Here is a 14,173-nt window from a genome sequence, read left to right as displayed (position 1 = left end):
GCTGCTGCAGCTTCGAGAACTGCCCGTGGGGTGGACAAAGTTCTCCGCTTCGGCCTCTGTTCCAGAGGCTTGCAGCCCAGCAAGTTCTTTGGTACGTTTTTCAGTTTCCTTATAGATCCTCCAGTATAAAATAGTCATGATGGTGACAGGCATATAAAAGGCAGCAATGGCCGTTCCGAAGGTTATGGTGGGCTCGCTGAGGAACTGGATGAAGCACTCCCCTGGAGGCACAGTTCTCTTCCCAACAAAGTATTGCCAGAACAAGATGGCAGGAGCCCAAAGGATGAAGGAGATGACCCAAGCCAAACCTATCATCACACCAGCTCGCTTTGTTGTTCGTTTGGCTCGGTACGTGAGCGGCCTCGTGATGGAAAAGTATCTGTCGAAGCTGATGACCAGAAGGTTCATGACGGAGGCATTGCTAGCCACGTAGTCAATGGATAGCCAGAGGTCACAGGCCAGGTTCCCCAACGCCCATCGGTTCATGATGATGTAGGTAGTAAACAGATTCATCGAAATGACCCCAATAATCAGGTCAGCACAGGCCAGACTTAAGAGGAAGTAGTTGTTGACTGTCTTCAGCTGCTTGTTGACCTTGAATGCCACTATCACCAGGATGTTGCCAATGATGGTCACCAAGGCCAGGACGCCTGTTAAGAATGCGATGAAGACCACCTGCCAGATGGTATGACCTCCTAGAGGGTCACTGGTGGTGCCATTTGGAGAGGAGAGATTCCCAGCTGCCCGAGAAATGTTGTAGCTGCCAAAATGAGTAACCGTTCCTGGGGGCAGCCCTGTATCCGAAGGGCCGTGAATCCAGGAAGAGCTGATGTTCGGAAACAAGGGTGAGGTTGTATTGTTATTGTGCAAGGTCATGGTGACTCTCTGACATAGTCTGGGGAGAAAAGAGAAAAGATGGAGTCAGGACCGTTACTGCCCTCACTGGATTTGCTTTCTGCATTGCACCCTCTAAAAGACACGGAAGACCTATCACTGGATGATATGCGTGCCCCCAAGGACTGTAGCCCGCCAGGCTCCTCTGTCCATGAGATTCTCCAGGCAAGAATAGTGGAGTGGGTTGCCATTTCCTTCTCTAGGGGATCTTCTCGACCCAGGGATGAAACCTGGGTCTCCTACACTGCAGGCGGAGTCTATATTCTGAGCCACCAGGGGAGCCCTATTAATATGAACCTGAGACGGACCTGCACATCAGGTTCATTCTCTCATTTTAAAGATCATGAGTTGTCAACTTTATTTCGATAAAAGTAAATAAATTAAATCAAGGTGAGGAGCACAGGGCAGGCACAGATCGATTTGTTCGAGGTAGCACAATTAGCTGGTGGCATGCACTGAGCTTTGTGTTTTTTTTTCTCCACATTTTCCACATTTCTACAGACCACAAATACTTCCACACAATGGCGCTATCAAAAAACTCTTCCTTCCTTCTCATATTTTGAAAAGTAGGGGAAATATTATAGATGCAATTATGATATTCAGCACTGCTTTATTCTCATGCTACATGAGAAGTTGATCTTACTCATTTGCATTTTATCCACCTGGGCATTTACCTATCCTAGGCTTTAGACACTGCACCTCTAAGGGAATTCCAGCCATGTAAGCCTCAGTGGAATAAGCAACAACAGCAAGGGGGGAAGTAAGCATATAATCACATCACTTTATAGTTTCTCTTTGACACACAGTAAGAAAAAGGAATGTACTGGTTCTTTGTAACAGTTGGGAACAGTATACAAGGCAGCTATCTTTTGCTTGATAATATGCAGAACCCTGACGAGACTGTTCTGAACTGAACAGTCTGAACCGAACCAGTTCTGAATATTTCTAGTAGTTAGATACGTTATCTCTAGTTATGAAAAAGCATTTAGTACCATATGCAATAAATAGTTGCAAAACTAAAATTAGTTCTTTGAAAAACAATTTTTTTTTTTTATTTGGCAGCACTGGGTCTTAGTTTCAGCAAATGTGATCTTTTTCAGCTGTGGCATGCAGAATCTTTTTTTAAAGTTGTGACTTGTGGGATCTAGTTCCCTGATCAGGGATCCAACCTGGAGCCCTGGCATTGCAAGCAGAGTCTTAACCACTGGACCACACAGGAAGTCCCAGTTCTTTTTTATTTTTTAATTTTATATTATAGTTGATTTACAATGTTGTGTTACTTTCTGGTGTATAGCAAAGTGATTCAGTTATGCATACACATATATTCATTCTTTTTCAGATTCTTTTCACATAGAGGTTATTATAGAATATGACTAGAGTTCCTTGTTTGATATACAATAGGTCCTTGTTGATTGTTTATTTTATATATAGTAGTACATATATTGGAGAAGGCGATGGCAACCCACTCCAATACTCTTGCCTGGAAAATCCCATGGATGGAGGAGCCTGTGGGCTGCAGTCCATGGGATCGTGAAGAGTCGGAAATGACTGAGCAGCTTCACTTTCACTTTTCACTTTCATGCATTGGAGAAGGAAATGGCAACCCACTCCAGTGTTCTTGCCTGGAGAATCCCAAGGACGGGGGAACCTGGTGGGCTGCCGTCTATGGGGTCGCACAGAGTCGGACACGACTGAAGCGACTTAGCAGCAGCAGCAGCAGTACATATATGTTAATCTCAAACTCCTAATTTATCCCTCCCCCACCCACATTTCCACTTTGGAAACCATAAATTTGTTTTCAAAATCTGTAAGTCTGTTTCTGTTTTGTAAATACATTTATTTGTATCACTTTTTTTTTTTTGCAATTGGTTCTGTCAATCAGTTGTTACCAAAATAAATAAATGACCAAGATTGGTTATAACGAATACATCTCTAGTAAGACCCTCTGTACTGTCAGGGAGAGCCTTAGGTTGAGACCTGCTTCAACCTCTTAGAACCCCCAGGCTTGTACTTTCACATCACAGCTGACTCTGGGATTCTCATACCACCAATCTTTGTGGACTTTATTCAGTGAATCATTCCTCAGTGAGTGTCATACCACAAATACAACATATGAGAATCACAACAAGAATCTATTGAGACCGTGGTCTACCATGTTGCAGCTCTTGGTTAAAAGTGTTCACTGTAAATGTTTACAGTACAAATATGTTGACACGTGCACATGGTAAGAGTCCAAATTAAGCCTTTAGATACTGCAGGTAGGGGCAGCTCTCAAAGGAGTGCAGTGAGGTTCATAGCATGCCTTATGGAAACAGCTTAAGGAGTAGCAGGAAGATTCTGGAGTCCCAAAGGCATAGATTCAAAGCTTAGTTCAAAAACTTTCTGAGGGTGAAATCTTGGGTATTATTTAACCTCTTTGAGTCCCAGTTTCCTCACTGAGAAATAAGAATGAAACATTTTGTATAATGGAATAAATTCAACCTAGAATCCAATGGTAACTGGTCAGGAAAGTTTCTCTCTCATCAAAGTTCACTTAAAAGTCTACATTCAGAAAATTAAGATCATGGCATCCAGTCCCATCACTTCATGGCAAATAGATGGGGAAACAGTGGAAACAGTGATAGACTTCATTTTTCTGGGCTCCAAAATCACTGCAGATGGTGACTGCAGCCATGAAATTAAAAGATGCTTGCTCTGTTATGACCAACCTAGACAGCTTATTAAAAAGCAGAGACATTACTTTGGCAATAAAGGTCTGTCTAGTCAAAGCTATGGTTTTTCCAGTAGTGATTGTATGGATGTGAGAGTTGGACTATAAAGAAAGCTGAACGCCAAAGAATTGATGCTTTTGAACTATGGTGTTGGAGAAGACTCTTGAGAGTCCCTTGGACTGGAAGGAGATCAAACCAGTCCATCCTAAAGGAAATCAGTCTTGAATATTCATCGGAAGGACTGATGCTAAAGCTGAAACTCCAATACTTTGGCCACCTAATGCGAAGAACTGACTCACTGGAAAAGACACTGATGCTGGGAAAGGTTAAAGGCAAGAGGAGAAGGGGACAACAGAGGATGAGATGGTTGGATGGCATCACTGACTCAATGGACATGAGTTTGAGTAAACTCTGAGAGTTGGTGATGGGCAGGGAGGCCTGGTGTGCTGCAGTCCATGGGGTCACAAAGAGTTGAACACAACTGAGCGACTGAACTGAACTGAACTGAAAGTACTTAGACCAGAGCTTGCTTATAATACATGCTGCATTAGTGCAGTATCTGCCATTTTATTTTCATTTTATTCTTTACTGAACAGTGAATTTACTTTGCTTTGGTGGTCAAAGAGCTCAACTTGATGCAATAATAAATGATAGAAGGAAATACTTATTACATAATACTTCCTACATGGTACACATTTTGCAAATTGTCATAAGCACTATCTTATTTAATTTTTAAAATAATATCATTTTTAACAGGAATTTGAGACCCAGATGGTTAAGTAATTTGTCTAAGAATCAAGCTAACGAGTAAAGGTAAAGGGACAGAGATTCATCCCCAGGTAATCCAAGCCTATTGCCTCTTTGTTTAACTGTGGTATTCCTCTGCCTCACCATCAGGTCATCCACACAACTGTGCTGGGCTTAGGTACTCAGTCGTGTCTGACTCTTTGTGACCCCATGGGCTGTAGCCCCCCAGGCTCCTAACTTGTCCCTCCTAACTGGGTACAATTCATTATATACCTCTTTAAAGTCTAATTGAAGAATATTTAAAGTGACTATATGTGGTATATATGTATCATGTATACACATATGTGATTGGACATATGTAAGCACACACACCTTTGCATTCATAAATACATTTAGATACATTCACTTCAGCACCATTTGCAATAGTAGAATATTGTAACTAGTCTAAATATAATGTATTATTATATTACAGAGAAAGTGAAAGTGAAGTTGCTCAGTCATGTCTGACTCTTTGCTACCCCATGAACTGTAGTCTACCAGGGCATTCTATCCTTGGGATTTTCCAGGCAAGAATACTGGAGTGGGTTGCCTAGTTTAAAAACTGTATAATCCATCACTATTTTCCCATAGATGAAATCTACATTGCACTAATTTCCAATGACAGGTAATTGCTGCGTTTTTTTTTTTTTTTTCTTTATTTCCTTTTACTTTTCTGGGTTTTATTAGGTGCTGTCAGCTCATCTATATCTCCCAGCTCCCTCTCAAAGGGATGTCTGTATTTAGGAAGGGCTACATGTTGTTTGGGGTACTCAACAGCATTTACGATTTCTTCCAAGGTACATAGGGATTCCCTGGTAGCTCAGCTGGTAAAGAATCTGCCTGCAATGCGGGAGACCTGGGTTCGATCCCTGGGTTGGGAAGATCCCCTGGAGAAGGGAACAGCTACCCACTCCAGTATTCTGGCCTGGAGAATTCCATGGACTGTATAGTCCATGGGGTCACAAAGAGTCAGACACGACCGAGCGACTTCTGCTTTCACTTTCCAAGGTACATATACGGAAAGTCAATATGCTCTCCCTTCTCCATGCAGATCCCAGTTTGGCATAGTTCTAAAGGTGTTTGCCTTGGTACCTCCTCCACCGCACCTACAGCTACATATATGAGATCAGCCTTGTCTTTAGTGAGACACCTTTGCTCAATGACCTGCCTCGGAAATTAATGACCACTCTTCTATCAGGGGGCTGAGGATGCCTCTCCAAAGTGCTCCACTACGTTTGTTCAGATAAGGATTATTTTCATTCTATCACTCTTACACATTTCTCTTTTTCAGACACCATACCTTGCTCATTTTTTATATACAGACAACCCCCAGATATTTGACTTTATAATGGTATAAAAGTGATATGCATTCCAGCAGAAATCATACTTTGAATTTTGATGTCTTCTCCAGGTAAGTGATATGAGTTATGGGATTTTCTCATGATGCTAGGCAGTGGTGGAGAGCCACAGGTCTGTCAGCCGCATGATCAAGAGGGTAAACAACGGACACACTAACAACCATTCTGTACCCAGGCAACCATTCTGCTTTTCACTTTCAGTACAGTATTCAGCAAGTAATATGAACCATTCAACTTCATTATAAAATAAACTTTGCATGAGATGCTTTTGTCCAACTATAGGCTCATGTGAGTGAGTGTCCTAAGTAGGTTAGGCTGCTGCTGCTGCTGCTAAGTCGCTTCAGTCGTGTCTGACTCTGTGCGACCCAATGGATGGCAGCCCACCAGGCTCCCTCATCCCTGGGATTCTCCAGGCAAGAACACTGGAGTGGGTTGCCATTTCCTTCTCCAATGCATGAAAGTGAAAAGTGAAAGTGAAGTCGCTCAGTTGTGTCCGACTCTTTTCGACCCCATGGATTGCAGCCTACCAGGCTCCTCTGTCCATGGGATTCTCCAGGCAAGAGTACTTGAGTGGGATGTCATTGCCTTCTCTGAGGTTAGGCTAAGGTATATGTTAGGTAGGTTATGTGTATTACATGCATTTTCAACTTAACAACATTTTCAACTTCCAATGGGTTCATCAGGAGTATCCCTATCATAAGTTGACGAAGATCTGTGCTCTCTGAACAGCTTTTATATTCCCACCACCTTTCACTCCACAGCTTCCTGGACACAGCAGCTAAGCCCCCTTGTCAGGGCTTCCCTGGTGGCTCAGTGGTTAAGAATCCGCCTGCCAATGCAGGAGATACGGCTTCGATCCCTGGTCTGGGAAGATCCCACATGCACAGAGCAACTAAGCCTGGGCACCACAATTACTGAGCCTGTTCTCTAGAGCCCGGGAGCTGCGACTACTGAGGCCACATGCTACAGCTACTGAAGCCCTCACTCCACAGCGAGAAACCGCTGCAATGAGAAGCCTGTGTGCCACAATGAAGAGTTTCAGCCCCTGCTAGCCACAACTAGAGAAAAGCCAGTGCAGCAACAGAGACCCCACTCAGCCAAAAATACGTGAGTAAATAAATAAATCAGTTGTGTTCAGCTGATTTTACATTCCTTGCTTCATCTTACTCCCACCTCACTCCAGTCACTGATGTGCTCTGAATCTCATGTAACTTTCTTCAGCACCTTTTAAAGTGCCTTAAATACTAAGTTTCCACTCCCATGTCATATGGAATTGATCACATCCTGCAGAACTATTTTCATCACTTATGCCATGCTGATATTATTATAAATAAATACCGTGGCTAATAATCCCAGTGCTTTATATAAAAAGATAATATATCAGTCTTCTTTCTTTTTCTTTTTTTGCTTTTTATCAAGACCATGCAATGGATGTCTATTATTTGTCTTTCCTTCAGTCCTTCTTTAGGAAGTGGCCTGTCATCTACAGAACATATTTCTGGATGGGCATCAATCACATGGTTCTGATTCCATAACCTTAGTTATGGGCCTGAAGAACATGCAAACAGGAGCAGTAAGAATAAATTTGGGGAGTTGATAGGGATGCTGGCAAGAAAGAGGGTAATTCTCTGTTCCTTGGGATTCCTGGGTGCTGCTATTTATACCCACATGGAAAATTGGTGAAGCACCTAAGCACAGAGGAAAGATATGTGGGAAGGAGAGAGACGGGAAGGAATGTGAGGGAGCAGAGATGGTCTGATCATGATGACCTTCCAAACCTGGAGCAAGCCATTCCTGAAGTCAACCCCACCACTTTGAATTTGGCAGTGATATAAGCTAACCACTTCCTTTGCTGTCTGGTCTGCCTGAGAAAGGCTATTGTTAGCTGCCCCTGAAAGGGTCCTTATTAACATAACAGCCATGTGCAGCATCAACACTTTTCACTGGACCACCACTAGCTTTAGGTCATTAAGATCAGGGCTACTGAATTCAATAAGTCAAGACTCTGACTTCCATGGACTCACACCTGAGATGAGAACAAGGACATGGATAAAATCATTTTCAAAAGCTCATAATTTTTAGGCAATGTCAAATTGCTCCCTGGAAGTAACACATTATGTTTACATTCAATATCAACTCATTTTACTCATCTGATATAATGGTAAAGAATATAAGTAGGAATTTTGGAAATCAGCCAGAGACCAATTCTCTCTTTCATTTCATTTCTGTGAATTGTCAGGAGCACCACAAGCTATATACTATTCCAGTCCAATTATGCTTTGTTGGAATACGGAATATAAAAGAAACAAGAATTGAGGAAAGACACCTACAGTTTGGACCAGCTATCTATAATGTGTTTGTTAAATACCTGCCTTCGTGCCTACATTAGGGGCTTTTTGACTCATCATTAGAAAGCCTGTGAATCATGAACTGTTAAGTGATCTTTGATCTGAATTCTTTGGCATACTTACCAGTGGTAATTGTTCTTTTTATAATTCAACATTAATTCAATATCTAATATCACTTAAAATTTCAGATACCGTGTGTACTAGAACTATGCCTGAAAAAACAATGTGCATACCTTAATTGAAAAATAATGCTATTGGAAAAATGACTCAGATAGACTTACTGATGCATGGTTGCTACAAACTTTCAATTTATAAAAAAATGAAGTATCTATGAAGAGGAGTAAAGCTAAGTGCAATAAAACAAGATACACACCTCTTCCGGCCTAAATGGAGACTAATGTAGCCAGAAAAGCTCAGAAAGCTCAGAAATAAATCCATGTATATATGGTCATTTGATCTTTAAATACTCTTAGTAAAGACAGAGCTTTAGAGATAAGGTCTACTGAGCTGCAGACACATCGATCTTTGAGCATTAAGGGACGGTATAGTGGCCTAAACATTAGGCAAATGAGAAAGATCTTCTCCCAACCTTCACTCAGGTCCCTGTACCTGAGACATTTTCCATGATCTCTCTGGATTCCGTGTCACCGTTCCAGATTCACCTACTAAAAGGGATCCTTCTGCTCTGGGAGGATGTCTTACTGGTGTACGGTTTGACATCAGAAAAACCTGATCAAAAGTTCATAAGGAGTATAATAAAAATATTAATAAAAGTCCTTATTTGATATGACAGTCACTTCCCTTTCTTCCTGTATAGCTATCATTTTATAAGTAACATGTGACTTTCTAAGAATCAGGGTTCTAGGTGAGACTCAAATGAAACAATGATAAACCTGGACTTAACGTCTTCGGTTTAAGGTGCTTTTTCTGAGAAGAAATGATCACTTCTATGCTCCACACTCTCTTCCTCATCCTGACTCAACAGCTTATATGCTGTATAGGTAGTAAATTTTGAGTCAAGAGAGTTCAGAGCTGACTCTCACTGAAGTGACTTATGTCAGAGAGGAGGCGAGCTAAGGGAACTTTGCTTTTGAATGCTCAAGAATAAACAGGTGTTGGGACCAGAGATGCCTGTAAGCCTGCTGCTTTAATACTTTATAAGTGGTCCCAGGCAGGAATTCTAGGAGCGCAGCCTGCGTAAGGGCAAAGAGGCTCATCCAGTAGGAGCGGAAGTGGGCAGGGGGCAGGCTCTAGGTCCCCTCTGGGATCTATAGCAGGTTCCTGCCCTGTTCAGGTGGGAGCTGGTAACTGGGGTCCTGGGACATTTAGAGCTTTGCTATTGAAGTGGTCCAGGGCCCAGACCCCAGGCAAAGGAGTGCAAAACAACATAATCTGCCTGTGGGTGAGATCAGCACCATCGAGAGCCCTCCTGGATTCTGGGTGGAGGACAGTTCTTTCATGTGGGTTAGTTACAACTGTACATACAGGATGGTTCTTGATTTCATCTCTGAGTGTATATTTTCCTAGATTGTTTTCACTACATTCTATCTAGGAGCACAAGCATAATGGATTCACTTAGTTTTTTAAAAAGTTAGGAGTTATAATATTAAGTGGGCCAGCATGAGAATAAATAAGAAAATAAATAGAATTGAATAGGATATACCAGAGCATGAACCACATAATGACCTAAGTATTGTTTCACAGAAGTTCTGTTTAGCATGTGCCCACACACACACACACACACACAAACATGTATTCAATACACAGTCATGATGTGAAATGTGTTATATTTGAAAACCACTGCAGTGGATAATTTGACATCTTTTATTTAAATTTAAAATAAGACTGAAAGAGAAAACATCAAAGAACAATTTGAGAGTACTAAGTTTAGGGGAAAGTGAAGAACAATTGTAAGAAATTTCCTCCCTTCCCCCTAGTTGTGGAATAAAAAATATTCGGGGTTAAACATCTGTAAAATATACAGATGACTTTTAAAAATTAAAACAAAAACACATGTTTAAATATCTGATATGAAAACACATGTGAAAGTTCTTAGAGAATCCTAAAAGGCCAATATAAATCTGAAGACTTTTTAAATAATGGATTCCAAGGAGACAAACTTTATTTTCTCCAACCATTCTGGCAGCTCATTCTGAAAAAAAGACTGGGGCTTCTCAATTTTTAAACCTCCTGAACTCAGAAAAAAATGTGTAACTTAATTTTTAATATAAGTCTGAATGAGTTCGACTATTATTATTGTTTTAATCATGACTGGAGGAAACCAAAAATATCTTTGCAATTCACAAACATGCTTTTCTTTAAGACCAAATATTTAGTGCTTCTTCCATATTTGGAATCCAGTACACATCATGTTGCAGGGATTGTTTTGAGTGTCTCTTGGACTGCTTTCTTTGCTAAGAGCGTGTCTCTGTTTTCTGTCACAATTACCACAGCATTCAACAATTGAAATGACTTTTCCCAAAGCGAACTTGGTCGCACACAGGAAATGCCATCGCTGACCACTAGGTGGCAGAGCTGACTCGGAGAACAACCACTCCTGCAGGCGCCAAAGCGCCGCCTGTTTCCCCAGGCTGGTGACAGGGAAACTTCAGCTTAGTTCAGTCACGCAGTCCGTGGAGGATATCAAACAGGATCAACACACGCTCGGCAATCAAACATGTCTTTAAAGGGCATCCAACCTTTTCAGACGCGCACAGTCAGAATCAAACTCTGTGAACTTAGCTCGTGTGATTCATTTCAAGCCGCAGGGAGGACAGATGAGCCCTAATATGGTGCAGTCGCTCCTGGTGCAAACAGAACATCTCAGAAGCCAAAACTGGAACAGAATTTCATTTTAAAAGGACAAAGCTTGTTTTCAAAAAGTGGATGCATCGTGCTGCTTCCCTTGGTTGCCGCCTTTCATAGGTTTTATTCAATTCGACAACAAAAATGAAGGATGCTTGGAAAAGTTCTTGCATCAGCACTGCCTAGGCATAGCAATTGCTACTAAAATAACATGATTTTACCTCAAAAACAAAAGCTTAAGCGGGACTAGTGGTCGTCTGCCTCAGTATGCCCAAGCCTAAAATCTCTGTTGTTAGAACTTCTAGAGATATGACAAAAAATGAGAAAACACAGGTGAAGACGTTCTTTCTAAATATCTGTAAGCCCACTTTGCGCACTGGAGTCCACACACTCCTCATGTGGTCCTTTTCTGAGGGAAAAACAGGGACAGTGTACAGCTGCTGGATTTGTTTCCACTGCAAACGTTTATGACTGCAGATACGTTCAGTAGGGTTTCAACAATCTGCAAATTCATTGCTACTTATTTCAAAGACCGTGCTTCTATAATGCTATTAGAGCTAATATAATTGTAGAAATAATTCTGATTGGAAATCTTTTAGTGAAAACAGTCATTGGGGCTAAATATTTCTGACATTTTGGTTTACATTTGGAAAGGACACTTGGGAAGAAAGTGCTTTGGGCTTGATTTTGATGTCTAATGATTACTTTTTGGGCTTCTCTGGTGGTTCAGTTGGTAGAGAATCCACCTGCAATGTGGGAGACCTGGGTTCAGTCTCTGGGTTGGGAAGATCTCCTGGAGAAGGGAATGGCAACCCACTCCAGTATTCTTGCCTGGAGAATTCCATGGACAGAGGAGCCTGGCGGGCTACAGTCCATAGGGTTGCAGAGAGTTGGACACGACTGGACAGCTAAGCACACAGTCCATGATTAAACTGGAGGAGTTATGATTTTTTTTCAAGGTCCACATTTATCAGAGTTATTTACTTTTTCATCTGAACACAGACTATACATCTGATTTCCTTTTAAACGGAAGCCTGTATGCACCACCACCCCCTCATTCATCCATGTACAGAAGACTGTTTGCAAAAACGCAGAAGTAGAGGACATGGAGAAAACAGTGTAACGAGTCCTGCAACAGAGCCTTAGGGCCAGAAACAGACTGATTCTGCCACGCAGGCAAGCTGCCTGAGCACTCTGATCCTGCTTTCTCATCTATAAAATGGGGATTATCATTCTTGAGGATTGGATAGGATAGTAGAAAGCACCAGAATAGGCAGATGGGTCCATGAAAGTTTCTCAAAAAATGGTTAAGATGAATAATTTTCTATGACTGTTTGATTTTATAGATTGGCTTTTTTCAAGGCTCACAAGAGCTGGCATTTGTTGAGCATAAAACATTTGTTGGTTGATTTCTCAAACCAGGGTGACTCTGCCCTATTTGGCAACATCTGGGGGCATTTTTTATCACAGTTTGGGGAGAACATGTTACCAGCACAAGGTGCGTAGAGGCCAGGAGATGCTGATAAACATCCTACGATGCACTGGACAAGTCCCTACAATACAGAATCATCCAGCCCAAGAGGTCAGTAGTGCAGAAGTTGAGAAACTCTAGCATAAAGAGACAACAGAGATGTAGAAAATGTTGCAACATTCCCTTTGCCAGGAAAATCTGTAAAACGTCCTGGCACTCACACACCTGGCAAACTCAGTCTCTTCCGGAATCAGCTCACATTTACTTTCTCTGGAAATCACACTCTCCACCTCTCCCCACCAGGATGAATCTCATATTCATTTATGCAGCTTTTCCACTCTTATTTCGGATAGTCAGTGTGTCCGAGGGCTTACTGCAGGCCTCGCACTGGGGACAGAGTTCTTGTTGTCCAGGAACCACTAGGAGACACCATCAACTAAACAAAATCACTGCCACGCAGAGAGAAAGGTGAGGCTACTTTGTGAGCGTGAGGAATATGAACTCCAGGCTGCCACACACTAAAAACAGAACACAGCCTTCTGAAGACATGGCACAGCCTATGCCAAGTCCACCGCTCAGTGGTCCTGCATGCCCTGCACATCCTGCCATCCCAGCACACAGCGATTCGACTTGTCTCCCTCGCTACACTGGAGGTTCCATCTTCTGCTACTTGACTTTTTACTCGGACATGCAGCATAATTTCTTTCCCAGAGTAGACCCAGAACTACTGCCTCCACCCAGTGTCATCACTGAGGTTGACAACATCATTGGACAGGCGAACTAAGAACAAGAACAGAAGGGCTCAGGGGATGCGCTTGGAGAATGTGAAGGTGGTTGGAAGGAAGAGATAGACATTGTATTTGCAACAGGCTCAGGGCTCCAGATGTAGAGAGTGCTGAGAAACTACTCTGGGATTCTCAAAGTGACCTTAGATATGGAGGCATCTGGCTGGGACTGACCCCAGAAAAGAGGATTTGGTGGAATCCATCTTTGTGAACTGGGAGAAGGTGAGGCTGGGAGAGAGGACCCTCCCCTGGACCACCAGGCTACTGTCCAGAGCCACGTCAGCCTCTTCTACCTCAGAGAAAGAGAGACGGGTTCCCAAGTAACCACATCCTCTCTTTCAAGGTTCATCTGGCAGTCAGCACAGTACAAACACAGAGTTCTCTGGAAAAACAGCATCACATAATACACAATTATTGTAATCCCTCTTTGCTGCTCCAGCATGTACTCTGGACCTCACACCCTTCACACCTGTCACATACCCTGACGGCATTAGGACTCCTGCAAGGTGATAGCCTGGGTTTGAGTCCTTGCTCACTCTTTACCAGTTGTTGTGCCTCTGGTGAGTGATAAAAGCTCTGAGATCCTCAGTCTCCACATAAGAACATTAAGAATAACAATAATAGTAAATTGCAACCCACTTTAGTATTCTTGCCTGGGAAATCCCATGGACAGAGGAGCCTGGTGGGCGTTAGTCCATGGGGTCGCAAAGAATTGGGCATGGCTGAGCAGTGACTTTCAGGTAATAATAGTAACTCTGCATGGCTGTGGAGCAGATTAAGTGAGAGAACAGGTGAAGCATCTGATACAACTGCCATCACTCAACAGATATTTTGTAAGTGGGAGACCCTGCCTCTCCCACCTCATCCTCACACTCAGAACTGGGGTCCCTGGAATGTGCCAGCAAGGTGGCCTCGATGAGGTGACCACTTGGACTGGCAGCCACATGTGCCATTCCTTGTTTTTAAATATTTGAAATATTACTCTGTGTATATATGTATTTTCATTTGACTATTA

General features: G+C 42.4%; 1 protein-coding gene across 1 annotated transcript in view; it reads right to left on the bottom strand.

The window, feature by feature from the left end:
- The window catches only part of CHRM3 (cholinergic receptor, muscarinic 3), a 497,135-nt gene that overhangs the window by 1,624 nt on the left and 481,338 nt on the right, over window positions 1–14,173 (bottom strand). The window contains exon 5 of the mRNA XM_010860121.1: window positions 1–895. Coding sequence (XP_010858423.1) covers window positions 1–895 — 895 coding nt within the window. The remainder of the gene's footprint in view (window positions 896–14,173) is intronic.

This window comes from Bison bison, unplaced genomic scaffold (assembly GCF_000754665.1).
Source record: "Bison bison bison isolate TAMUID 2011002044 unplaced genomic scaffold, Bison_UMD1.0 scf7180017864462, whole genome shotgun sequence".
NCBI lineage: Eukaryota > Metazoa > Chordata > Mammalia > Artiodactyla > Bovidae > Bison > Bison bison.
Note: the sequence above shows the minus strand (reverse complement) of the source record. Positions and strands in the feature narration are given on the sequence as shown.